The 27,735-nt window shown below is 42.1% G+C and overlaps 2 protein-coding genes across 2 annotated transcripts in view; one reads left to right on the forward strand and one right to left on the reverse strand.

Annotated features, from left to right (window-relative positions):
* The window catches only part of NDUFAF2 (NADH:ubiquinone oxidoreductase complex assembly factor 2), a 71,313-nt gene extending 56,557 nt beyond the window's left edge, over window positions 1-14,756 (forward strand). Inside the window, exon 4 of the mRNA XM_086629688.1 lies at window positions 14,369-14,756. Coding sequence (XP_086485814.1) covers window positions 14,369-14,626 — 258 coding nt within the window. The 3' untranslated portion in view covers window positions 14,627-14,756. The remainder of the gene's footprint in view (window positions 1-14,368) is intronic.
* A 612-nt stretch (window positions 14,757-15,368) lies between these two features.
* SMIM15 (small integral membrane protein 15) lies at window positions 15,369-18,609 on the reverse strand. The gene is made up of 2 exons (XM_086629443.1): window positions 18,549-18,609; window positions 15,369-17,157 (listed from the first exon to the last, which is right to left on the reverse strand). The coding sequence occupies exon 2, from the start codon at window positions 17,128-17,130 to the stop codon at window positions 16,906-16,908; it is 225 nt and encodes a 74-aa protein (XP_086485569.1). The 5' UTR covers window positions 17,131-17,157; window positions 18,549-18,609; the 3' UTR covers window positions 15,369-16,905.
* Between the last annotated feature and the right edge of the window lie 9,126 nt (window positions 18,610-27,735).

Raw genomic sequence — 27,735 nt, forward strand, 5'->3', positions numbered from 1 at the left:
TATGCTATTCTGTATTATATTCCCTTTTTGACAGTAATGCTGATATGGTAAACTGCTGTTTGACAGCTATGGAACAAAGGAATATTCGTGACCATATTTCATGTTGAAACCCTGTATAACAAATCTCCTTGTTCTTTCACGTATTTCTCATGAGACAAGACTATTTCTGAAAAAAGGATGTAAAGCCCACAAACTTTGCATTTTTGCCTTAATACGTTGACAGCAAAACGTCATTGTAACACCACAAAACAGCATTACAGTTCCTAAAGCATAAGCTTCTGGAGCTGTGGCTATGTTCCTACCTTTGTAGTCTATAATACCACTGGGTTTTGGATGATTTTCCCTTTTTTCCTGTCCTTTGCCCATTATCTTTTTTTTTTTTCTTTCTAATATCAAATCACATATGCTAAACTTTGTTAAAATTTCTGTTCCTTTTCTGTGCCCTTATTTGCCTACCATCCCCTTTTAGTATCACAAGTTTGGGTTTTTTTATAGTTGTCAAACTTGTCTTTTATTCAGTTCTCGTCTATGGATGATAGAGATTGTCAGACCACTCAGGCTGTCAGATCTCACGATGAGCTCTATGATCAAGCTTTAATTGAAAATATTGCAGAGATATGACTTCACAAATCAGTTGGATCTTAACTGATCTTACTGATGGCACTGATGACCACATTTTGGGAACGAATGATTTGGTGAATACTGTAGGCCAACAAAATGTCATTCATAATCATTATGACGTGTCAGTCACTTAAGTGAGAACGCATGTGAGTTGTCCTTCCTTAATACTGGTCAAGGTAGCTAGGTCATGACACAGCTAAGTCTGTTGATGATGTTCTTGAGACATGATAATGTTTTGGGTTCAGGCCATTTCTTCTTCCACAAACACCTAACTGATCTTTCTTTGCTTCCATTATAAAGCTTCCATTTTCCCACAGAAGAAATTGCTTTTCATCTGTTTTTCTTAGATTGTAACTTTTTTTAATGGAAGAATATTCCAGTGACTTCACAAGACAACTTCACGAGTGTTAAGTGTTCCACATACTTAGCACTGCACCCCCACCATTTTTCCCCATTTTTGGAGGAACTCACTTAAACTTCTGAGTATTAAGCTAGTCATGACCGAAGAATGCTGCTCATCGCCTTGGTTGTTTCTAATCTGACCAGTAATGTAAGGCATGTTAGTGGTTGGAAGCCTTGGGTTTTAAAAGCCACCTTCTGGGATACTGAAAACAGTTGGTTGCCTTTTGATTTTATTACAGCTTGAGATATGCCAAGTCTCATTCTCAGTTCAGTTATGATGAGGGCGATAGTTTTGCAAATGATTGTAGATCAAGTTGTTTCTTATCTTGCACTTAAACATACTCTGTTCCTATGGTAATCACGGAGTCCATCTTGACAGAGAATTAATTTTGGATCATGTCTGCATCCACTGTAAGCATGCATGTGTGCATACACATACATATACACATACCGCTTTATCACAGGTGAGAATCTGAGCTTGTATATATATATATATATATTTTCACATTGCTGTAGCATTCTGTTATCTGTCCCTTTACGTGTATATGGTGTGCGGTTATATATGGTTGACTAAGGAAAACTTGTCATTACCTTTATTCCTGTGCAGTTATAAATTATATTTTAACCAGTTTAACAAGTGATGAATAACCAAGTAGGCTAGTACATTTCTTTATTATGTATATAGGAAACTAGATGTATGTAGAGTGTTTTGGGGCAAATAGGAAGTGTGTTCTTGTCGAGAGAGCTCATAGTTTTAAATTAATGAAAATATTTTAAAGGCTACAAATATTAAAATACTTTTAATCAAATGCTGTTTTGTGGAAGCAGATTTTTATAATTTGTCACTTTACATGCAAAGTACTTTACCTGCTAAGCATTAATGTTGTTGGAGTTCATTACCAAAAGTTGTCTCAGGATGTAGCAGTTGTTTTATAGAGCGATGTTCCATCCATGGAAATTACTTCTTTAAGAGACTATTCCCTTCAATTCTTCCAGCCATAGTCCACTTTAAGTATGGTTCATCAACTAGGTTGTAAAGTAAATGTAAATGTGCCGTCTTGCATGCACTTCCTACCTCCCAGTTTTTCTTCTTGTTGTGGTTCAACCCTGGCTGGCAACGAAGCTCCAGCCTGCTGCTCGCTCACACCCCTCACAGTGGGATGGGGGAGAGAATTGGAAGAGTAAAAGTGAGAAAACTCATGAGTTGAGATAGAGACAGTTTAATAGGGTAAGCAAAAACTGCACACACAAGCAAAGCAAAACAAGGAAATTAATTCAATAATTCTCATCAGCAGGCAGGTGTTCAGCCATCTCCAGGAGAGCAGGACTTCATCATGCATAACAATTACTTGGGAAGACAAACACCAGAACTATGAACACCCCCTGCTTCCTCCTTCTTCCTCCAGCTTTATATGCTGAGCATGACATCATATGGTATAGAATATCCCTTTGGTCAATTGGGGTCAGCTGTCCTGGCTGTGTACCTTCCAACTTCTTGTGCACCCCTAGCCTACTCACTGGTGGGGTGGGATGAGGAGCAGAAAAGGCCCTGACTCTGTGTAAGCACTCCTCAGCAATACCCAAAACCTCTCTGCATTATCAACAGTTTTCAGCACAAATCCAAAACATGATCCCCATACGAGCGACTGTGAAGAAAATTAACTCTGTCTCAGCCAAAACCAGCAAGCTTCTGGCTACAGATTTCACTCTTGATTTAAAACATGGCATCTTTATATGCCATGAGTGATGTGATGGTTGGAGGCCATCTTGGGCATAGCAATCACGATAGAGTTTTCAGTTCTTGGAGAAGTAAGGAGAGGGGTCAGCAGACTGCTACTGTGGACTTCTGGAGGGCAGACTTTAGCCTGTTTAGGAGCCTTGGTGACAGAGTCCCTTGGGAGGCAGTCCTAAATGGCAGAAGAGTCCAGGAAAGCTGGATATTCAAGAAGGAAATCCGAAAGGTGCAGGAGCTGGCTATCTCCATGTGCCAAAAGACGACTTGGTGGGGAATAAGATTAGCCTGGATGAACAGAGAGCTTTGGTTGGAAGTCAGGAAAAAAAAGAGAGTTTATGACCTTTTGAAGAAGAAGAAGGCCATTGAGGAGGACTACAAGGATGTCCTGAAGTCATGCAGGGAGAAAACTAGAAGGGCCAAAGCCCAGCTAGAACTTAATCTGGCTACTGCCGTGAAAGACAACAAAAAATGTTTCTATAAATACATTAACAACAAAAAGAAGGCTAAGGAGAATCTCTATCCTTTATTTGATGTCGGGGGGAAACACAGTGACAGAGGATGAGGAAAAGGTCGAGGTACGTAATGCTTTCTTTGCCTTAGTCTTTAATAGTAAGACCAGTTGTTCTTGGGGTACACAGACCCGTGAACTGGAAGACAAGGACAGGGAGCAGACTGAAGCCCCTATAATCCAAGCGGAAATGGTTACTGACCTGTGTCACCACTTGAACACACACAAGTCTATGGCGCCAGAGGGCATCCACCCAAGCGCACTGAGGGAGCTGGCAGAAGTGCTCACCAAGCCACTTTCCATCATTTATCAGCAGTCCTGGCTAACCAGGGAGGTCCTGGTTGACTGGAGGTTAACAGGTGTGGTGCTCATCTACAAGAAGGGCTGGAAGGGAGGATGTGGGAAACTACAGATCTGTCAGTCTGACCTCAGTGGTGGGGAGGGTTATGGAGCAAATAATCTTGAGTGTCATCATGCAGCACATACAGGACAAGCACATGATCAGGCCCTCTCAGCATGGGTTTATGAAAGGCAGGTCCTGCTTGATCAACCTAATCTCCTTCTGTGACAAGGTGACTCACTTAGTGGATGAGGGAAAGGCTGTGGATGTTCTTTATCCAGGCTTTTTAGTAAAGTCTTTGACACCATTTCCCACAGCATTCTCCTGGAGAAACTGGCTGCTCATGTCTTGGACAGGCTTACTCTTTGCTGGGTACAAAACTGGCTGGATGGCTGGGCCCAAAGAGTTGTGGTGAACGGAGTTCAGTCCAGCTGGTGACTGGTCATAAGTGGTGTTCCCCAGGGCTCCATATTGGAGCCAGTTCTGTTGAATATCTTTATGAGTGATCTGGAAGCAGAGATCAAGCGCACACTCAGTAAGTCTGCAGATGACACTAAGTTGGATGGGAGTGTTGATCTGTTGGAGGGTAGGAAGGTTCTGCAGAGGGATCTGGACAATGGATGGACCCAGGCTGGATCGAGGGACTGAGGCCAGTTGTATGAGGTTCAACAAGGCTGCGTGCTGGGTCCTGCACTTGGGAAACAACCCCTGCAGCAACACTATAGGAGAAGAGTGGCTGGAAAGCTGCCTGACAGAAAAGGACCTGGGAGTGTTTTGGTTGATAGCCATCTGAATATGAGCCAGCAGTGTGCCCAGGTGGCCAAGGAGACCAACAGCATCCTGGCCTGTATCAGAACTAGTGTGGCCAGCAGGACTAGGGAAAGGATTGTCCCTCTGTACTCAGAGGTGAGGTCGCACCTCAAATACCATGTTCACTTTTGGGCCCCGCACTACAAGAAGGACATTGAGGTGCTGGAGCGTGTCCAGAGAAGGGCAACAAAGCTGGTGAACAGTCTGGAGCAAAAGTCTTATGAGGAGCAGCTGAAGGATCTGAGGTTGTTTAGCCTGGAGAAAAGAAGGCTGAGAGGTGACCTTATCACTGTCTACAACTACCTGAAAGGAGGTTGTAGCGAGGTGGGTATTGGTCGCTTTTCCCAAGTAGCAAGCAATAGGACAAGAGGAAATAGCCTCAGGTTGTGCCAGAGGAGGTTTAGATTGAATATTACGAAAAATTTCTTCACCAAAAGGGGCTATCAAGCATTGAAACAGGCTTCCCAGGGAAGTGGTTGAGTCACTATCCCTGAAGATACTTAAAAGGATGTGTAGATTCGGTGCTTAGGGACATGGTTTCGTGGTGGACTTGGCAGTGCTATGTTAACGGTTGGACTTGATCTTCAAGGCCTTTTCCAACCTAAACAATTCTACGATTCTGTGATTATGTTTTCATTCTGGGTCACATTCCTTTTTTTTTTTTTTAAAAAAAAAAAAGCTTTACTTAAAATTTGAGACAGCATTATGTAAATATATTGAAAATACTAATGAAAGAAACTTATTTTCTGTTGGTATGACTCGTAACTGAGATAGTGGCTGGATGCATAAGATATTTGTCAGCTTTGTTATGGTGCCTGTTTCAATAGAGTATCTACCTCTCTGTCTGTCTCTCATCTCCATACGATGAGTGCATATGTAACACACAGCCAGGTTTTCCTCCACACAGATAGTGGGAGTCATCAAAATTGGTTTAGGTTTCTTGTATGTAAGACACATTGAGTCTTCAGTTTCTAAACCTGGAAGAAACTAAGAGGCATATTTATAAGGATGTAGCAAACCTTAAAAATATCAGGCATATAGTGAGCTTTTAAGCCTTTCTGTGCCTAACTTCCATTTTATTTCTTTAGTATTTCTGATTTCAGAGGGCATCAGATTTTTAGGGGCTTTTAATGAATCCTACTGTCTGTAACATGAGGTACCTGAATGTATTTCGAAATCTAACCCTTGTTTTTTCTCCACAGCAGACACTACTTCTGGCAGTGTCCTGAGTTTCAAGAATATCTGAGTAGTTTGCGTTGTTTATGGCCTTGTCTGTAGAATGGAGTAGAAATAAAGTTACAGGCTGTCTTGGGGTGCCAGAAGGCGCATGAGGAAAAACCAGAGAAGGTTCTCATGGCAGTATCTTGAGAAATGGGCATGGAGAGAAATGTGGTTTATCTGTGAACCTGCCGGTGTGATGTCCTGCAATTGCCAGATGTGTACCTGTATTAACGCTACTCTGTGAACGCAGGTTTTTGTACTAGAAGTCACTTCACTGTTGGGCTGGGTGCTGCTGTCGTGCACAGAGGGCTGCACAGCTACAAGTATCCTCCGTTTGAATTGAAACCTCGCTGCTGCTTTGTATGCATGTGTATGTGTGTTAATATTTCATGGGAAGTAAAGTAGAATTGCGTGTTCCTTTACTTAGTGTCAAGAGCCTGAGAATAGTTTGAAATAGAAAACCACAGTAAATGACTGCTTTTCTCTTGCTTTGAGTACTGTTACACAGTAATAAAACTCCGTGGCTTTTGAATTGCACAGTTGGTTAGAAGGTGAAGTGTTAAAAAAGGAAACTTTTTGTGACAGCTCCTGTCTTGTTTCAAACTATTTCTAGCATTTCCATAATTATCTGTTTTGACAACCTCCTTGTCAAGGGAGGAAAAAATGTACTTCAGTGAATTGTAATAAGCATAAGGTTTCAGTGATTGTTTCTCCCTCCCCCACCCGAATAATTACATTGAAATTATATCCTGTTTGGTTGCCACAATACATACCCACTTTTCCTATTTATTTGATCATAAATATTATTTATTTGAGAGATGGTATGATCAAAACTAGCTTCAGTCATGGAGATCAGTATACACAGAATTCACGTTCCTTTAACCAGAATGTGTTGCAATTCAGAAAAATTCTTTGTTTGACACCATTGGGATTGCACCTTATAGTTTTGCTTCCTTCTTCTTTCAGATGCTTCAGCTGAGAAGTTTTAAAATGAGAACTCTGACATGGAGATTGTACATTCTTGCATAGAGAAGAGGGCTTAGCAAATGAGTGTTTTACTCCTGAAGCCACAAAAAGCTGCAGAATATGATTTACAGTTCCGAGAAATGCTATTAAAAAAGCACAGGGATAAACAGCTCTCTGAGCAACATATTTTCCACCATCGTTGTCCAGGATCATAACCAGGACTGAAAATTTGGAACATGTTCAAATGACTTGATTCATAGATTCATAGATTTCTAGGTTGGAAAAGACCTTAGAGATCATCGAGTCCAACCATCCCTAATCCCCATTAAACCATTGACTTGCACCAAAAAGTATTTTGCATAGTAAATTGTGCATGATTCCAGGGAGGTTTATTACTCAGTGTGAAAGGGCCGTGAAATTTGACAATATAAAGAGCTGAGCTACAAAGAGCTAAGTACAAGGGAGTGGTCAGAGAAGTCACTCAAAAAAAAAAAATGGAGAGCATGAAGAAGCCATCATCTTTTAGAGTTTTTCCCCTCTTACTCACTTTAACTTTCTCCTCAGTTTTGAAACATAGGTGCTTCTCAGCCTCCACAGAGGAGTACTGATGCACCAGCTTGTCCCATTACTTCCAGTGCGCCTGTGCTAGAAATGCCAAGGCTGTACGGGAGAGAGCTGCTGCCTCTGTGCCACTCCTCTCGGTGTGGGAGGGAGCGCATGGAGCATTGGCTCTGCCTCCTAATTCACTGTCGGCACAGCTGAACGGGGGTGGAGGGAGAAGGAATGTGTACCAGGAAAAGCGCTGGTACGGATTACATCATATGCAGAGTAAGGGGAAAGCAAGGACTAAACCGGGACTGAGTCACAGCTGTAGTTCCTTGTTTGCTCCGTGGGCATCAAGGCTGTGCATTGCCCTTTATTCTGGGCAGAGCGCAGTGGTGCCAGGCTAGTTTGTGATTTTTGCTGCTTCTAAACACTTCCTGTCTGTGATCTTCGACGTGTGTGTAGTTCTGTACAAAAATCTTTGCAGTATTTTAAAAATAATTCAGTCACAAACCCCTGCTGACTCCTTGTGTTGCCGACATGCTTTACATCTGTGTCTGCGCCTGTTCTCTTCCTTTCGGCTGTCGTGACGTGTTCTTGCCAAATACACGTGTGCTGCACTGTGGTGCCCTAGGAACTATGTCAGCTCATGCCAGAGATTCTGTAGCTCGGAAGTAGCGATGTAGTAATTTTGTAGTAGCTAGCATTGGTTCTTTGTAGATTTGATTTAAACAGAAATCGCTGCGCGTTAGTATTTAACTGAGTTAGCTTGGTACTAAGTAAGTGTGGTATTAACACTGCATTTAAAACTAAATATCGGGCTGTCATCAAATCATATATTTGTACGTACCTTTGTGATCAATATAGTGATTTAACACTTACACATTAATCATAGAGTGCTTTAAACCTTAATTGAAATTTTTATGCTGCTGCTGACTGATTCCAAAGAATTAGTGCATCTCATTTACAGGATTAGGAACCCAAAATGCACAAGCAGCCTTCATCTAGACTGAACTGTAACAGATGATTCTAAGGAGTTACCGTTCCCTTAAAACAGAATAGAAGTCAGAGTTTCCTGTTTCAAAGACCTGTGGTACCATTAGAGGTCCGTTTCTGTATCTGCTTATGTTTAAGGGGTTGTTGCAGGTTGCAAGCAAAAGTAACTGTTCTAAAAAGGCAGCTATGTTAGTGTAGTAGTTTGGTTGGATAATTTCTCTGATTTATGTTCAAAGGTCAAAAAAGCTGTTCTACAAAGCCTAGGCAATGAGATATTCCATAAATTGTGATGTTTCCAACAAAGATTGTTTATGATCAGTTTAATTTTGAATTATGCAGGGTGCATCCTTCTAAAATATCACACTGAGTGCACAGAACACAGTCCATATTTTAAAATTGCAACTGATAAGAGATTTGCTTGAAAACTAAACCTGAATAAAGCAAATCTTACATGGATTTGACTAATGTTGATTGTCCATTGAAGATAGTTAACGTGTATATTCTTCACAAAATTAGCAGTCAGTTGGCTCAATGGCTGACTTAAATAAGTATTTTAGGAAAGCCAGATATGCCTTTCTAATTCAAACTGCTCCTCTATTTTTGCTGTGCACTGACACAGCCCTTCATTTACCACATTATTTCTTATTCCGAACCTGGCACTGCTGAGCGCATGCTCAGTTGCTGAGTTAACAAGACCTGCCCTGGATCAGAACATTCAGTGCTTCCCAGTGATGAGGTCCTCTCTCTGCCTCCTACTCTTGAAATATGATGTAATAGCCAATTATTTCATCTTGCCTATTTAACTTGTCGAACTTGAAAATGAAGTTTAGTTAACCAGTTTGGTAATATTATAAAAACATGTGAATTTGCTTAACTTCTAGCATTTTGCTGGACTTTTAGTTCCTCAGTGAAGAAAAAATTGACATGTTAAATTGTCTTACAGCAACCAACTTTTTAAATACTATTCCAAACCAGATTTTTTTTCCTTTCCATTTGTCATTTTTTTTTAATTTTTGTATATTTGAATTTTTAACAGGCAAAGTTCAAAGTTCAAGTTCATTCATGATTAAACTATTCAAACTAGCCACCAAAATGCAAGTATTCTATGAATATGTAGTGCCTGTACAGTTCAAACAAAGAACATTAATCTGTCCAAATGTTTCTCAGTTCTGGCATCAAATAATAGTTAGCTAACCCTATTCAAATCAAGGGAAATAATGAGTATTTCAACATATGCAATTAAGATAACTTAGGAAGTTGGAATAGTTTCTAAGACAACATAAAGAAGCTGTGTATTTTTATCAAAACACAAAACCATCTGAAATGAAGTGTGACATCTTGCTCAAAATTAATAATACATAAACCCCTTGTATTTATAGGTTTGGGTATCATGTCTTCAGAAAATCATCCGGAAAGAACAAAAGCAAAACAAGTACCAGCCTGTTAAAGTAACCTTTAAACAATCCTTCTTGAATGTTGTTACGTTGGTACTGTATGTTTAGCCTCCTGCATCCTTGGAGCTACTTGTTCACAAGTTTGGATTGCCCTTTCCTTCAGGAAATTGAAAACGCTCCGTGAGAGGTGAGCGGTTATTACTGGCTTGAGGACTGAGAGGGAAACAAACAGTAAGTAAGTAAGAGGAAGGGGAGGAGGAGTTCCTTAGATTGTGAGGTTCAGGAGGTGCTACGGGAGAGAAAAGGTTAAGTACAGACATTTGCCTGGGGAGAAGACTGGAAAGAAGTGTTCACAAAGGCTAGTCACTAGACCCCAACTGAAGGAATAAGCAAGCCTAGAGAAACCTCTTTCGTATTTATGACATTTTCCTACCAGGAGGAACTGATTTTGTTTGTTCTGTAAGGCTACTAGTTTATTCAGAAAAGGGAAAACAGCGACAATATGAGATCCTTTAAGAGTGAAAGAGCGCTCCATTCCAAATCTTCAGCCTACAAAGCAGGTCTTCCAGTACAACCTGGTAGGCACGGAAAGTCCTTTGACTAGAGACAAATTTCTAGATTTCTCTGTCTCTGAAGTAGAGATGAATGCAGTTTCCAAGCAGCAGAGGATGCTTGGTGATACATCTCAGCTACTAGAGTTAAGCGAGAGCTTTAAGCAAAAATACAGTTTGCAAGAGAAGTGGAAATTTCATGCCATTGACATGAAATACAGCCTTGATCTCTTTTGCTGCAACGCACTTGGAAGACAGCGCCATGTGTTGGGCTGTGTTGCCCCTATCATCAGGCCGTTTTTCATTCTTTGTTCATGCAGCTGTTACCACTACTAACATGTAAGAATATGCAGAAGTCATTGGTTTTTGGATGAAAAGCAGCTGGCTGAAACTCCACATAGGGCCACTTTGGCATTTCTTTAATAATAATGTTAGGTTCCTTTCAGGAAAACCTTAAGGGATCACTTTCTTAAACCCTGCCTTTCTAAGGAGGGAAGGCCTGCAGCTCCAATCATTAGAAGGATTAAAAACCTCATAGAGCTTGCAATAATCACCAAAGCTGGACAAGTAGCAACCTGCAGTAAGCAAAATTTCTTCTTTCACGTTCCACCTAGAAGTAAACTGCAGAACACGTAGCTGGACCTAGTTGTCGCCACATCGTGTGTTTCTTGTTCCAAATGCCGGGAGTCGATGCATTTCAAGGTGAACACCTTAAGTGTAGGGATTTCAACTGGTATAAAACATGACTAGATGTCTTCAAGCATTTTTCATTTTTTAGTTTTGCAGCATAATCTCAATCCTTAGATTTCTCTTATAATAAAAATGATAAAGGGCATTTCTGACACTCTTTAGATGCCATGTGCCTCTTGAGAACTACAGATTCAAAGAGCTTGTATCGTTTATTTGTATGAAGAGAGTGTTGGAAGAACAAGGTGACCCTCAGAAAACTGCAGTGACCTGGTAGATACTACGTTCTCTGTGTTGGATGGAATCATTTGTATTTCCCCTAAAGGTCAGAGCACATTACACATTCATGTTCTTATATTTCAGCAGAAAACTTAAACGGTTATGTTATGGGAGGCAGTTTGTAGTGAAGCTAGCCATTTGATAAAATATTTCAGTTTATCTTGGAGGAGAAGATAAATGTTCCGAACCTGCCAATGTAATTTAAAAAAAACACAAACAAACAACCAAAACAAACAACTTTTCACTCCCAGTCACTGTTTACAGTATGTCAAACAGTAAAGGGTTGGGTAGCAACGGAGCCTCGAAGTAAAAACGTCACTGTGTGCATGCGAGCTGGAAGAGCCTGTGGTGCATTGCAGATTTACAGACTACTTGTCATGGGTAGAAGAGCCCAGAGCAGATGTTGGCTTCTCTACCACTGTTCAGCAGGTCATAGGAGGCTCTGTAGAACCAGGAGGTTGCCTGAGGAGAAACCTTTCTAACACTCACTGTCTTGAATTGCAGTGAGCCATGCAAGTAAACTGAAGCCAAATTTGGACTATTAGTTATAAAGATCCTGCATGTTTCTAGTGTGTTTTAAGGATAATTCCTTCTATAAAAATGCAATCGTTTCATTAAAATTTGTGTTTTGAACGAAGTTGATTATCCTGTTCAAACTTGGAACTACTTGGATCTTTTATTTAAATGCCTGTAACGGTAGGGAACTTCAGTGTCATAACTGCGTCAAACTGCAGTGGCTATGGTAATTGAACCAGTAGTATTTAGAAATACAATCACAATGCTTAAAAAAAAAAAAAGTATGTGTTCTAGTGAGAATTGAGTATGAAGTATTTGCTGATGATAATATAGAAACAGGAAGGATTCAGTGCCTGTGGGAGAATTCCACAGAACAAACTTGCCAGTGTCAAAGGACAAGATGTTTAGGCTGAGAAAAATCAGCTATTTGACCCAATTTTTCTAACATGCCAATTGGCACAAGATTCCAAATTCACATTTTCTTTAGTTTGAGTACAGGAACCCTGATTTCAGTGTACATGTTGGTGCCATAAAATGGATGTGTGCAGCTACTTTCCACTTGAAAAACTTTTGTCCTGGTGTGGGTTCTATATAAGATTCTGAAAAAGGCACTTGAGTATTTTTTTCTGCATTTGCTAGTAAGGATCATTCCTCATGATTTTTTCAAGATCAAAGGGTTATTTTACTAGACGACAACTATACTTTGGCCAGTGAGAGCTGATTAAGAGCCTTACTTGAATCTGAAAACTCAGATTACAATTCTACACGTAAACATTTAAAATAGACTTTGAGCATTTGGAATTTAGTTACAACTGCATTTACCTGGCTAAGATAACTTTGTTAATCACTGGAGAATGTTTGAAGCTAGTAGGTGAATTACATTCATATTTTCATAAATCATTTCATGCTGTTCTAGCAGGGACTATGATGCAGTCTTCAGATATCACAAAGGTGTATGACCTTGTTCCTTAGTAGTGGGGTAATACAGGCACCATAGGGGTAATCCCCTTGAAGTCAGTGAGGGCACGGTAGATTTATACAGGCATGTGGAAAGGAGGGATGGAATCGAGAGATGTTATAATGAGGTTTTGCTGTACTGGCTGTTGAAAATTTGACCTTGTTATGCTTGGCAATATTTTCATTTGAGTATGGGAGAATTTTCTCCCTCCCCTTCAGTTGGCAAAGTCTTATGTGCTGCTTGTGTATTTTCATGCTATGTAGATATGTGAAGTGTTTTGCCTCTGCTTTGTGCATCTGTGAATTTGAGTTTAGAGGCAATTAAGGACTAAAAAAGAAGTGTTAGTTTTCATGACATCTCCAAGATAAGGTTTTATTTAAATACTGCCTATTTAAATGCTCTTAAATATTCAGATACTTGCTATGTCAACACTTCACAATATCACATGTATTTTAATGCATTCCTAAAATAACGTCATGGTATCCGATTGAGAGAGATGTGTACTGATCTCGTTTCTCCTTAGCTCTGCCATATACATGTAATCTGGAGAAAGCTGTTCAGCCTTTTTCCTCCAATCACAGTCTAAATGTGGGTATTAGCAGCTTCCTCGTTATATGGTGTTGGTTACAGTTAAGTTGTATTTGGGTTCAAAGCGTTATAAAAATTCCTATCATCTTTCTGCTCTTGTTTCTAATACTCTTCACTATCTACCCTAACAAAAGCAGAGAGAAGTCTTGCTAGCGGAATTTGCAAATCATCCTTCTAACAGGAAACATGTGCTAACAGATAAAACCAAAACTTCAGTATTTTTCAGGGCTTTTTCTCTTTGTATTTACTTTGGGAGTTCTTTATGTTTTCCTCTGAACAAGATGGCAAGGTCTGTAACAGCTGTTTTGCTATTAGACCTGCGAACAAGCCAGTAATTGCACTCGCTTCAACTAATGGCTTCAGTGTTTCTCAGTGGCAGCGGCCAAATCCCAGTTCAGGTCATCTTTATTAGTGAATTTCTAGCTTTAACCTGTACCCAACCATGTGTCAGTATAGAGCTTCGTGAAGCTGGATCAGCAAGACACACGAGCCTTCTCTGAATACATGTCCTGGGTGGGTTTTCTGGCCTTACAGTAGGATCATACATCAGCTAGTCGCCTCAGTTTATCGGGAGTGGAGGCAAATCTCTACAACTGCATCACTTCTATGTGGATTTTTCACCTGTGCAGGGGCGGTAGGTACGGAATAGATACTAGGAAGAAACCCTTCACTCTGAGGGTGGTGGGGCACTGGAACAGGTTGCCCAGAGAAGCTGTGGATGCCCCATCCCTGGAAGTGTTCAAGGCCAGGCTGGATGAGGCTTTGAGCAACCTGATCTAGGAGGAAAGCTTATGTACTAACATTTCTTTGTCCAAAAACTGCACCCTGGGGCACAGATACCAAAAATCGTTGTCATAGTGAGTTACAGGAAGAAATGCAAGTGATAAATAGCAATATATTGGCAAGTCTTACATGGAAGACAATGGAAAAGGTAGCCTTATTTTTAATGCACTTTCAAATTTGTTGATGATGGTTACTTATTTTCCTTTTTGATTCAACAGAATAGTGAAACTGGGACACCACAGTGCAGTTTTGCTTCAACAACATGATCAAAACATTAAGAACATTTTAAACTAGGGCTGAAATTGCAGTTCTAGAAAAAAAAAATTAGTTTTGCTGCATTTTATTTTACCTAATACATGAAAATTTAATTATAAAATCAAGAAAAACAGTGATTGTTTAGTATGTTTTATTCCAATGTTGCGTATTGCACTTACTTATAATTTCTCTACTTATCTTTCTAATGTTCTTAGGAGATTCTTAAGAATGAAAATTATAGAGAAGAAATGAAACAGAAAATCAAAGAGGTAGCCGAAAAGGATAAGCTGCTGCAGGCCTCGGAATACAAGGAGGGACTTGTTGCTGAACCAGTTCATACTCGTGTTAAAGGCCACGCGTCAGCCCCTTACTATGGAAAAAAAGAGCCTTCACAGGATCCAACTAGCACTGCGAGTACCTTCCAGCCAGGTTCCTGGATGCCACCAGGCAGTGGCAGTAGTCATAATAAATAAAACAATCGTAATGGACAGATATTGCTGATGGATAAACATTTTAACAGGCAACATAAACAGCTGTTATATGCGAGTGTGCAATAAAGTAATATTAAAGCAGTTTCATTTATTTTTGAAGAACTGTTCAAATAGGCCTAATCAAGACAAACTACTGTAAAATTTTGGGTTTAGTGAAAAACAGGGTATGTTATTTAATCAGTACACTTACATTTTCCCAAACCTATGTGTCAATTTAAGATGGTTCTTCTGAATGCTTGTTAATGCCCTTGGCAGTGGAAGCACGCTTTCCTCTGATAAGTGGATGGAAAAATTGATTTCATTAACAGGAATCACGATGACACTACGCTGACTATGCACTGTATTAATCTTATAATAAAGACATTCTTGTAACTTAGATTTAAGAAAACCTTCAACATATTTGAATAATGTTTGATCTGCAGCAAGCAGAGGATAAAAGTCAGGCTAAAACTACTAAAATAGAGGTTAGAAGCCCTTGGTGAAGCTGCTGGAAAATAACACAGCGTTTGGTACAAAGGACTGTCATTAATATTAAAAAAAACATTGTATAGTTTTTTATTTCTGGTGTATGCAGGGATTTCCTTAAATTATTAGATCTATTTGGCCATGGTTTAGATACATAGAACATGCAGATTATTTGCTGAGAGATGATGTTTGAGAACTTCCAGTCAAAACAAAGACCACACTATTTTTTGAAAAAAGTATCAAATTTATTTATGCAGTGCATTCTTCATCAGTTCTCCATATGTTTTAAGCTACGTAGGTATCAAAGGTGGAACACATACACATTTGACAACACTTGATACAAAATGTGGAGACTTAATCTCATGTATTTATGAATGCCAAAATGTCATATTCTGATAATGCTTACTTTGACCAACAAAACTGAAAGGGGATCAACAATACTTCACATTTGCTTTAAGTCAGTTCGGTTAGACTCCCCACTTCTGATCCCCCTTGGTGACAGCCAGGCCTATAGGTCTCCTTATTTGAACAATGGTATTATTTCAAGGTTTAATTTTTAAACATAATGAAGGACTAGCTGCTAGGAAGCACAACTCTGTGCCGCTGTTCAGAAATACACCAAGTCTGAAAACTTGATGACTGCCACAAGCTCTTTAGAACTAGACCATTAATAAAAGTTAGACTTTGAAAAATTAGTCAGTTCTGTTAGAAAAACATGAATTGGAATCAAGGTTAAATAATTTTGACATATTTACAACACAATCCCCACTTGGACTTGAATTTCCACAATGCCAGCATTTTGCAAGCTGGAAGGCTGCAAAGATCCCACCTAAACACAGAAGGTCCTGAATCAAAGGTAGCCAGAAGGTTCATGAGGAGGAAGAACTGTCACCACCGTGCACATCCTCCTCCTGCAGTGTCCCACAGCCACCTGCTGTAGGTCACAAGGACACAGAACACTAGGCCACCTGGGCCTTTGGTCTCACCCCATTTATGGCTATTCTTTGAGGCATAAAACGTTTCTGAAAGCAGAAACAAATGAGTTACAGGTGGACTGTTCAGGCGATCATTGGCGAAAACCAAACAACATGGCCATGTATTTTGTAGAACACAAGTGGCTTAGGACAAATGAAGGTAATTAGAACAAGCAATCAGTTTCCTAGAGTTTGGGCTGAATTTAAAAACGGCTGATGTCTCCTAGTTCAGGAAACAGGAAAAGCTAAGGTAGGTTCCTTTCTGCAGACAAGCCCCACCATTAAAGACTGCAGCAGCAGCCCCTACAGGGACACAGCTGAATGAGCCGCAGGGCCACGTGCAGTGTCCTCAAGGGAAATCAGGAAGATAAGATATGCTGACTAACTCTGAAGTAGCTTATCTCCACAGCTCCGCCGCAGGTATACCAAGTCTTGCCTTACTGTAACCCAGTTTACTATTCATGTTTTCCCCATAATTTTACAGTTTTAAGACACTTGCTAAGTCATAGCTCAGCTGAAGGAAGAAAAAAAATCTACCTCCAGAGAGACCCAACAGATTAATTTTTTAATTTAACATGCAAATTTAGAAAAGCAACCTGCACTAGAAATCAAGTACTAGATTAAATGACTGTAACAAGTGTCACTTGGGCAAACTTCAACACAAATCATCTCAGCAGAAAAAATACACTGAAGGGATTAAATTTCATACTTCAAGAAATAACAGGATGAAGTATCAAAGGACAGTTACAACACAAAATGTCCACGTGTGTCACTTAAAAAGTGTATTCTTCGCACGAGGAATGCGGGTTTTTTTTGCCCCATTTAATCCTTCTTTGCTCGTTTGGCTTTTGCAATATTCTCTTGGCGTTTCTGTTTCTTCTTTTGCTCTCGCTCCCTGGCCTCAATCATTTTTGCAAGCTTCCATGAAAGCGCTGCACTAATTATGAACAATGGTGTAAGGGCCAAGATCACCGTAGTAAGAAAGCCGTATGGGTCCTTTGCAGCCCACTCCACGATGTATTGGGCCCAAGCCTTAATATCGAACATTTTTTCTGTTTTTCTATTGGGAAAACCCTATGGAATAATAAATAATTAATTTCTGAGTATTCAGAAAAATAAAAGCACAGTCACGGTTTAGCCCACCGGTAACTAAACACCACACAGCCATTCACTCGCCCTCCCCCAGCCCCAGGGAATTAGTAGAGAATTAAGACAGGAAAAGTGAAGGAGGCTCGTGGGTTGAGATAAGAACAATTTTAATAATATATGAAAATATATATATATAATGATAAAAACATATACAAACAAGTGATGCACAGTGTAACTGCTCACCACTCGGTGACCAACACCTGTCCCAGCCCAGCAAACGACTCCGAAACACCAGGTAAGTCCTAACACCGCAATCCCAGGAAAGCCAAGTCCAGAAAACAGCAAGAGAGAAGTAGCACTCCAAGAGACTGAGAGCCCCATGAGAGCAGAAGCCCTTCTTTCCAGTCAACCCTCATCTATATACCGGGCATGACGTTGCATGATATGGAATACTCATTTGTCCCTCAATCCTAATCTAAACTCCAATCACACGGGGAGCTGTGGGCCCTTTGTCCCAGCCATGCTCCCCCCCAGCCTGTTGTGCTCCAGCACACAGGCAAAACATGGGAAGCTGAGAAGTCCTTGAGGTCTCAGCACCAGCTAGAAACATCAGTGCACTACTGACGTTTGTCTCGTAGCAAATCCCAGACTAAATCCAAAACACAGAGCTCTTCCAACTGATAAAAGAAGTGCTAACTCTGTCCCAGTCAAAACCAGGACATACACATAAACAGCAATTACTATTTTAATATAAGTCATCATCTTTCCTTATCAAAGAGCAAGCTCATTTTTGCTAGAAGTGGTACACAGTATGTGAAAGTAAGTGCAACATAAACCAAGTGTTGCCCCTTACTTAAAGTACGCTGTTTACAAAGTAATTAGGCATTTCACCCAACACAGCTTCAGATACTACCAAGACAAAAAACTGCCACACGGAAAAAAAATAAAAAGTGAGGTCTGTGCTTCTTTGGAAAAGAAGGGAAGAGAGCAGAGTTGGTTCCCCTTTCTGTAGGTGTTACTAGGGAGGCGAGGAGCCGGGGCAGTGCTTTCAACAGTAAACTGGCGACAGCCGGCAAGCCAAAACCAACGGAAAGCTGTGCCGGCAGCGCGCACGAAGGCACGGCGGTGCCCGTGTGCGCCAGCCCGCCCAGAGCCGCACTGGCGGGGCCGCCGGGCCGCCCCGGCCGGCCGCCTGCAAGCGCCCGGGCGGGCTCGGGAGGGCCGGCGCCCTTCGGCGGGCAGCCGGCACTCGGACCGCTCCCGGCGGCTCCTCCCGCCCCCCGGCCCCGCCGCGGCCGCCAGCGCCCCACGACGTCCGGCCGCGCTCCCCGCCCCGCCCAACGGCCGCGCTGCGGGAAGCGCCGCGCCGCCCTCACCTGCGACGAGGCGGACCCAGCGCCGCGCCCCGGGCACCCTCCGGGCCTGTCGAGCGGCGGAAGGGCGACGCCGAGCTCCCTGCGGAGAGAACACACAGCCCGTGAGGGAAGGGCGCCCGGCGCGGCCCGTCCCCGGCGGCGCTCGCCTCCGCCCGGCACGGGAAGCGCCGCTCGGGGCAGACGGCGGTGGCAGAACGGCGCCGCCGGGGCTCGGGGACGTTCCGCGCCGGGCCGGGTCGGGCCGCGCCGCCCGCCCTCACCTTCCCCCCGCCGCCGCCCCACGGTACCGCTGCCCTGGAGGGCGCCGGCCTGCCGAGCGGAAACAGGAAGACGGCGCCCGCTCCGGCCGGGCGCGGAAGAGACGGAGTCCGCCCGCCGGGGCGGGCTAGAGCGGCCCCGCCGCACAGCCCCACCCACCTCCCTGGCGGCCGCCCGCCAGACGTCACCGGGGGCCGGGGCCATGACACGCGCCTGCGTATAGGGGCGTGGCCACGCGCGGCCGCGCCCCGCCGGGGCCGCGGGAGTCACGGGGTGGCGCGCCGCCGGCGGCGCGTGCGTTCCGCCTGCGTCGCCCCGGGGGTTCGTCGGTCGCGCTGCCGCTGAGGCCGGCGTTGTTCGTTGGGAAAAGGCCGTAGCTAGGAAAAAAAGAGGTTCCAAGAGGCTCCGGGTGGATTTTTCACATCGTAAAACAACCGTCCGGAGGCTGGTGGCAGAACGCCCAGGGGTGGACAGGCGGTGGTCGGTGACCCGCTCCGGACGGTGCGGGGTCGGGAACGCGTGTCCCGCGCGCACGCTGCTGTCGCCGGTCTGTAACGTCTCCATTTCCTCTCCCGTTATAGTGTAAGCCGAGTGCCTGGTGCGGTCTGGAGGCAGACCAGAAGTAGCTTCTGCCGGTAGTTTTGCGTGTATCTCCTGCACCTGAAGGGAGCAGGGGAATCCCGACCCTCTCTGTCGGCCCGTCAGCAGCTCGCCGCACTGCACCGTGCGATTCCCGGAGGAAGAGTGCTCTGCAGTAGCTGCTGTCAGAGCTGTGGTTGTTGCGCTGCTCCCTGTCGAACTGACCGCGGCAAAAATACTCAGTTGATCTCAGTGTAAACTCAGTGACTGTTAATTCCATTAATATTCTGAAAATTCAAGGTTTGAGGTTTTGCTTTATGTGTGTTGCACCGAGCCTTCCCCTCTGGCTTTGTATACACGCATGCAGGCACTCAGTGATGTGAATAAAAACTTATTTACGCTTCTAAGGCAAAGTTAAGCATAGATCAGGGTATTAGCTTAGTACGTAAGAAGCTCTTGCAATCACTTAAATTGTGTTGATCAATTCAGGAGTTCTTTTCTCTGTAGCATACCAGCAAATTCCCTAAGGGCATTCTGCTTTTGTATGCCTTGCCTTTCTGCGAATATTTACATTATGAAAAGGGCAGCAAACAGGCAAATAAGAAATATATTTTGTCAATGAGTCACAGACAAGAGATCTGACTCATCTAAAATGCTTCAGATTTAGTACGTTTAATACAATTTTTTGCTATGTGCTGATTTTCATTATTTGTGCATTCTTATTCAAAACCTGTCTGTGTGTTCAGTCTCTTCTGATATCTTTTGGAAATAGTATAGAATAGTCTATTTCAGTTGGAAGGGAAGGGACCTACTACCTGACCAATTCAGGGCTGAACAAAAGTTAAAACATGTTATTATGAGCATTGCACAAACACCTCTTAAACAATGACAGGCTTGGGACATCAGCCACCTCTCTAGGAAGCCTGTTCCCGTGTTTGACTGCCCTCTTGCTAAAGAAATGCTTCCTAATGTCCAGTCTAAATCTCCTCTGGTGCATCCCTTGCATCCTGCCTCTGGATCCCAGAGAGAAGAGCTCAGCACCTCCCTCTCCATGTCCCCTCCTCAGGAAGTTCTAGAGAGCAACAAGGTTGCTTCTCAGCCTCCCTCTCTCCAGACTAGACAAGCCCAAAGTCCTCAGCCACTCCTCATAGGACAAGGGCCTTCCAGCCATTTCAACAGCTTTGTTGCCCTCCTCTGGACACATTCAAGGACCTTTACGTCCTTCTTAAACGGTTGGCCCAAAACTGCACACATTGCTCAAGGTGAAGCTGCACCAGTGCTGAACACAGTGGGATAATCCCCTGTTTGGACTGGCTGGTTATGCTGTGTTTGATGCACCCCAGGCTGTGGTTTGCCCTCTTGGCTGCCAGGGCACCCTGCTGATTCCTGCTGAGCCTGCTGTCAACCAGCACCCACAGATCCCTTTCTGCAGGGCTGTTCTCCAGCCACTCCTCTCCCTGTTTATGCTTGGGCCCTCTGTTACTCCTTCCTGGATGCAGAATCTGGCCTTTGGACTTGTTAAATTTCATCCCATTAATTATTGTCCAATGCCTCAATCTATCTAGATCCCTCTGCAAGGCCTTCTGTCCCTCAAGAGAGTCTACAGCACCTCCCAGTTTGGTGTCATCAGCACACTTGCTACACACTTGCTAATGGTGCATTCACCTCCTGCATCCAGATTGTTGATAAATATACTGAACAGCGCTGGCTCTAGAATTGAACTCTGAGGAATACCACTGGCGACTGATCACCGGCCAGAAGTAGCCCCGTTCCCTACAACCCTTTGAGCCCTGCTGTTCAGCCAGTTCTTCACTCAGCACACTGTGAACCTGATCATCTCACAGTTGGACAACTTGTCCAGAAGGGTGCTGTGAGGGACAGTACGAAAAGCCTTGCTAAACTCCAGAAAAACTACAGCCACTGCCTTCCCTTCATCCGGTAGGCAGGTGACCTTTTCATTGAAGGACATCAAATTAGTTAAATAGGACTTTCCCTTTGTGAACCCATGTTGACTGTGCTTGATGATTGCATTATTCTTTGATTATTCTTTGGATGTCTTCCAATAGTGCCCAGTATGATCTTCTCGGTAATTGTTCCAGGGACTGAGGTTAGACCAACATATCTCCAGTTGCCTCGGTCTTCTCTTATGCCCTTCTTGTAAATTTGAATTAACATTGTCTAGCTTGCAGTCAGCAGGCACCTCCCCAGGCTCCCAAGACCTTTGGTAGGTATCTCTACATGTATCTCTGTACATGTGTTACTCAGCCATTTACATGAGCATTTAAACTCCTAGAGAGGTTATTGGTCCCTGTTTGGTCTGTAATATTTGTTAGCAAAATATAACAATCTAAATTTACTGGAGAGTAGCTACTACTTTTGAGGTGGTGTGTTCAGTGGTATCAGTATGAGATGTTTTTGCATGCTGTGTAGCTAAGTTACAAGTAAATGAGCTATTACGTCAGTATAGCGTGTTTCTGGTAAAATTGCATATCGGGCTAGAGGGGACACAGTTATATTTCCGATGCTTGGGTGTCAAATTCAGGTATATATGCCAAAATAAACAGTCAACAGCTATGTACAAGCTGCATAATATCTCCACCTTTAGGCCTGCTGCAAAATTAATTTCCAGTTCTGGTCTTTCACATAATAGTAATAGCCTCATCTGTCTGTCCTTCAATGTCTTCACTGCCTTATTGATTTAAAGAGAAAGTGCCTGATTCATTGTGGCAGGGAGGAAATAAAAAGTAGGGATTCTTAATTCGCTTTTCTAAGAAAACAGATCTTGTGTAATTACCTTTTCTGGTCTCTGTCTCCCCTGATAGCTTCTGAAGTTGTTGGCCAGTTATATTGCAAAGTAGTAGAGGTCTTGTGCATAATAATTCTGCTGTTTTGAGATTTGTGGAAGTGGGGAGATAGGTAGAGAAGAGGAGCCAATGCTACAGCCTCGACTGAAAGCTGCACTGTGTCTATATGAGCAATGAAGAGAAATTATGTGATTACTACCCAGTGGGAAGGCTTCATGTGGGGCTTACATTCTACCAAATTCAGAATCATTCAACCACAAGCCCACAGGAGATCAGGACACTTATTTTGCTCTTCTGAGTTACTCAGCTGTTGTACTTTTAAGTAGTCAGAGAACAGAAATTCCAGAATTCACTGCAACTTGAATAAAGCAGCACAACCCTTAGCAGGCCATCAGAGTACTTTAAAAGACCACATAAAGCATATGTTTAGATTAACTATAATTTTGGCAGTTAACTGCAACTTTGTAAATCTGTACTTTCTTTTACAACTCATCCAGAATTCCTTTAAATGACCCTATTCCATTATTTATAGCTATGTGTGTGCCTGTGTGTATTTTAAGACAGACACTCTTTAATTTTCTGTCAGTTACAAGTGAATGAGCAAGAGAATTGGAGGGCTTAGGAAGGAGTGGGAAGGTATCCACTGATGAAAGATCACATTGTTTAAAGTGTGAAAGTCACGATTCGTACCAAACATCATAATGGTTTACCTCGATGACATTCCACATATCTAGGCTAGGAAGGAACTTTACTTAGGATGGAGTTAAGCTTTTCAGCAACTTTGTAATGTCAATGGCAGCAGCTACGGAAGTAGCATCAAAATACAATGCAGTATGAATTTATGAACCATCAACTTTGATAAAATTAAATCACTAGTTAATTTTTACATATATATATATAAAACATACATATGAACAGCATTGAAAGTTACATTTCAATGGAATTTTATGAGAGTATGCTGGAGGAGACAAACATTACTGTCCATTGTCACACTTTTCAAAGAGCGAGTGGGCAGAGGAATGGAAACGGCACTCCAAAAATCCAGCAATAATAAAGAAAGACACAATGCAGAGGAATCTGCTGAGACTATAGTACAGGCATGGAAAATGGAAGAGTTACTTGCATGAAAGCAAAGCCTTTCTCGTGCTAACAGTGACTGAAGAGTCTATGAGTGCTTGAGAGTGCGTGGTGAAGACAAGCTTTGAGTAAACATATTAATTTCATTCAGATGTGTTGACATGTATCAGTGGTCCAGAATCATTCTGTATAAGGAAGCTGCTAAATCTTTCGTGCAATGTGATCTCTAACTACTCTTTTATCATTTGTAAATTCTGAGGATAAACTAGTTCTTTGAAACTACTTTTTTCTACATACGGCATGCATTCTCCAATAACCTTTATGTATACTTATTAATGTCCTGAACATGTTGTACTCCACCTGCTGAATGTCCCTGTTTCTAGAAGAGCTAGATGGAATTCTTGTGTTGTTGTATAATGATGGTTTTTGAAAAGTATTGCTTTTTTCTCCAGCCTATAAAACTCTAAGCTGTGAAAGCTTTACTGGCACTTTTTTGACCGTGTATGATATATCCACCGTGTGTGCCAGCCAATAAATATTCTGGGTTTTATAGCTTTACTTGAGCCAACAAAACTCTTTTCCACCACTGGGGATTAAGGATTCTTTTTCTGCTACAAATCTTTGTTTAAAAACACTGGTGGTTTATGTGTAAGTGTATCTGCAGTATATCTTTATTCTGTAAATTGCATGAAGAACACCATATATTTGTAGTTTGGGTACCATTCCACACAGGTAGGTCTGAGTAAGATGAAAGTAGTCAAAATCATGAGTAATACTGCTTCTCTACTTAACTCACTTCAACCCATCCTTATAAATTGTTCTGCTACTATATACTTTCAAGGATAGAGCATGTGTTGGGACAAGGCATGACTCATAGGGCAAGTAACGAGCTGCACACTTTCGTATCTTAAGAAATGTCAGGGAGGTCTTCTGGCTGCTGTATGGGTTGAACAGAAAGCACCTGTGTTTTGTTAAAACAGGTGCTGTGAGTCACGTTGGTCAGCTGGAAACCACGTGACCCATGGGTGGTTAAAGGTGGGGCACTGCCTCCTGGGAGTGGGGCATTTCCTTTCAGGATGTTGGAGAGGTAGGAGCCCTTTGAGAGCAGTGGTTAGAGGCTCTCTGGAAAAGACCTTTGGAGTGAGACAAAGACCTTCTGAGTGAGATACGAGGTGATCGCAACAACCCGTGGTTGCAATACAGTGCGACAAGAATATCTACAGTTCGTGACAAGAAAGCGATAGAAGTATGTTTATCTAATATTCCACTGGATGATCAACTGCTTCTCTGCTCTAGGTGAACTCATTTATGTGATAGCATTGTTTTTACTACCCTTACAATGAATTGTATAACTGAAGAACTGAAGTGTGTCAGGCCTTACTCCGTCCTTCATTTGTTCCTATTTTAGGTCTTCTAACAGTTCAGAAAGGGGAAAGAATTACCAAAGATACAATGGAAGTTATCCCCCCAGCACAAGAAGGACATGGAGCTCCTGGAGCGGGTCCAGAGGAGGGCCACAAAGATGATCTGAGGGCTGGAGCACCTCTGCTATGAAGACAGGCTGAGAGAGTAGGGGCTGTTCAGCCCAGAGAAGAGAAGGCTGCGGGGTGATCTTATAGCAGCCTTCCAGTACTTAAAGGGGGCCTACAGAAAAGCTGAAGAGGGACTTTTTCCAAGGGCATGTAGTGATAGGACAAAGGGCAATGGCTTTAAACTAAAAGAGGGCAGATTTCGATTAGATCTAAGGAAGAAATTTTTCCCTCAGAGGGTGGTAAGGCAGTGGACCAGGTTGCCCAGAGAAGTTGTAGATGCCCCATCCCTGGAAGTGTTCAAGGCCAGGTTGGATGAGGCTTTGGGCAACCTGGTGTAGTGGAGGGTTTCCCTGCCCATGGCAGGGGGATTGGAACTAGATGATCTTTGAGGTCCCTTCCAACCCTAACCATTCCATGATTCCATGATTCTATTCAAATAACATAGATCTTTTCTTCTCCAATATCATTAATGCATTCTGGTATGGTCATGACTGATATTGGTATTAACTGGCTTCTGGAGTTTCTTGGGTTATATTAAAGGAAAGGAGAGGAAAAATCATCATCAATACAGCTTTATAAATCCTCCGAGCTTTTTCTAGAGATAGCTTAGTGTAGCAGTTCAGGTAAGAAACTGAGAATCACAGAATCGTATATTAACTGTGACACTAGACCTGAGCTGATTCTGAAAATTTTAGTCATCCCCACACAAGTGTGATCCCCTGGGAACAATGGACAAGGGCAATGGAGAAAGATCAGTCCCTCTGAGCAACGGATTCAGGCCCACCACAATGTGAGTACTCTCTGAAGATGCTTGTTTCCTCTGACGGACCGCAGAAGGCACTAAGGATTGAGGATAGTGTTCCCAACTTGATAACCTCACTTCAATGACAAATTCAAGTGCAAGGAACCCAAAGCAAACAGGATATTCTTTAGTGAATCAACTCCATGTCTGTATGTATATTTGTTGAGTAAAAGAAGTACTGCCAGTATGACTATTAGTTTAACTTTTAGGATTCAGATTTTCCTTGATTTTGTAGAAGCTTGAGTTTAACAAGAAATTTCTGTCTATTATAAAGCCATATGCAAGTAGTGGGTCTAAACACAACTTTTTCAAATTCGGGCGATATGGGCGCAATTCTAATACTTCTTCTATTTGTGGTCTTACCATATCCTCTATCACAAAACCATGCTAGAAATTGGTATTTCTAGTGGGTAACTAGATGTTTCCGCAAAACTGTGTACAAGCAGGTTCATTTTGTAGCTTCTTCAATAGAGAAGCCAAAGTTGAGGAGACTGATTGTAATTTAAGTATTAAATGATGTTCTTTTTAAAACTTCACTGATGTAGAAACTTAGCCTGCTCTGTATGTACTATGTGTGTTCTAAGGAGAACTACAAAACTAGAACCATACTTCTGTCTAATCCATCACATTTCATAGAGGAGCTGCGCATAGTTATTGTTTTTATAGTTTCTTTCCAAGAGCAGCAGGAAGTAATGATACTGCTTCACTAAGTGTCACAGCTGCTTCACCAGGTCATACTGTCCCTAACTGGAATTGAACAAACATCCCAGGATAGTGTCTGCATGGACCTCTTTACTTGGATCACTACGCTCTGCATATGGTGTAAAAATGATACTTGCACTGTATAGTATTTCAAATAATTGCACTGTATAGTGTTTCAGTGTTCTGCAGTGTTCATCACATAGTCAGACAATATCTCTCAGAGCTGTTCTAGTATCCTTACTAAATTCTAGTTAATGTGACACATTTTTCTAACCAAAAATTCCTTTTTACAGCTCTGATGATTTTGATTTTCTTTTTACAGGGTACCACAAGGATTCCTGGTGATCCAGGGTAAAACTGAAGGTTGAGGTTCTTACTATAGGATATACTTTAATGAGTCAGGACTGCTGTCATAACAAAGGATCCTAATTTGAATTCCATATTCCTTTTTGGGCAACTAGACATATATACTATGGTACATTTTTCCTGTGTGTTATATGGCTGCTATTTTCCATCTGAACATAGCAGTATCTTTTTTTTTGTTTTGCTCATGTTATTTAGAAACACTTTATAAAGTATTGTGAGCTCTCTGCTGATGAAAGACACTGTAAAAATCTCCAGTACCAATAATGAGTGCCCATGTTGGAATTAACTTACAAGAGTAGTATATGTATGAGTCACTGAGATCTGAAAGACAGCCACCATTGTTGGCTGCTTCTTGCTCTGTCTCGTATGGAAAGAAATTGTTGTCAATGGAAGTGAGAGTCTGTACCTTGTTAGAATTCTTAGTCCTGTGGAAAGGAATGCTATAGCAGTCTGTAACATTACATGTACATCCCTCCTGCCTTCTGCTTGGCAGCAAATTACTCTTTAGCAGAAAAGAAAATTCTAATGAGTTCTCTTACCTAGTTTTCATGCTGGAGTTAAAACACTTAACATTAAAAGTGTTTCAGTTCTTTCTTACCAAAGCAGAGTGATCAAACATAAAGGAATATTGCCAATAGTAGAATATCTAAGCATCAGTCAGTCTTGATGTTGATTTTGTGGGCTGAAACAGCTCAGCTTCAGGATCATGCGTTTAAATGATACTGCACATTCAAAAGACAATCACAAAAGATATGTGATTCACTGCAGTGAATCATAGAATCATGGAATGGTTTGGGTTGGAAGGCACCTTAAAGATCATCTAGTTCCAACCCCCCTGCCGTGGGCAGGGACACCTGCCACTAGATCAGGTTGCTCAAAGCCCTGTCCAACCTGGCTTTCAACATTTCCAGGGATGAGGCATCCATGACTTCTCCTCTGGACAACCTGTTCCAGTGCCTCACCACCCTCAATGTAAAAAATTTCCTGCTTAGATCTAATCAAAATCTCCCCTCTTTCAGTTTAAAGCCATTTCCCCTTGTCCTATCACTACATACCCTTGTAAAAAG

Source organism: Tauraco erythrolophus, chromosome Z (assembly GCF_009769465.1).
Source record: "Tauraco erythrolophus isolate bTauEry1 chromosome Z, bTauEry1.pri, whole genome shotgun sequence".
NCBI classification, from domain to species: Eukaryota; Metazoa; Chordata; class Aves; order Musophagiformes; family Musophagidae; genus Tauraco; species Tauraco erythrolophus.

Coding starts and splice junctions, on each gene's coding strand:
- SMIM15 (XM_086629443.1), bottom strand. CDS start 17,130: ATGTTCGATATTAAGGCTTGGGCCCAATACATCGTGGAGTGGGCTGCA.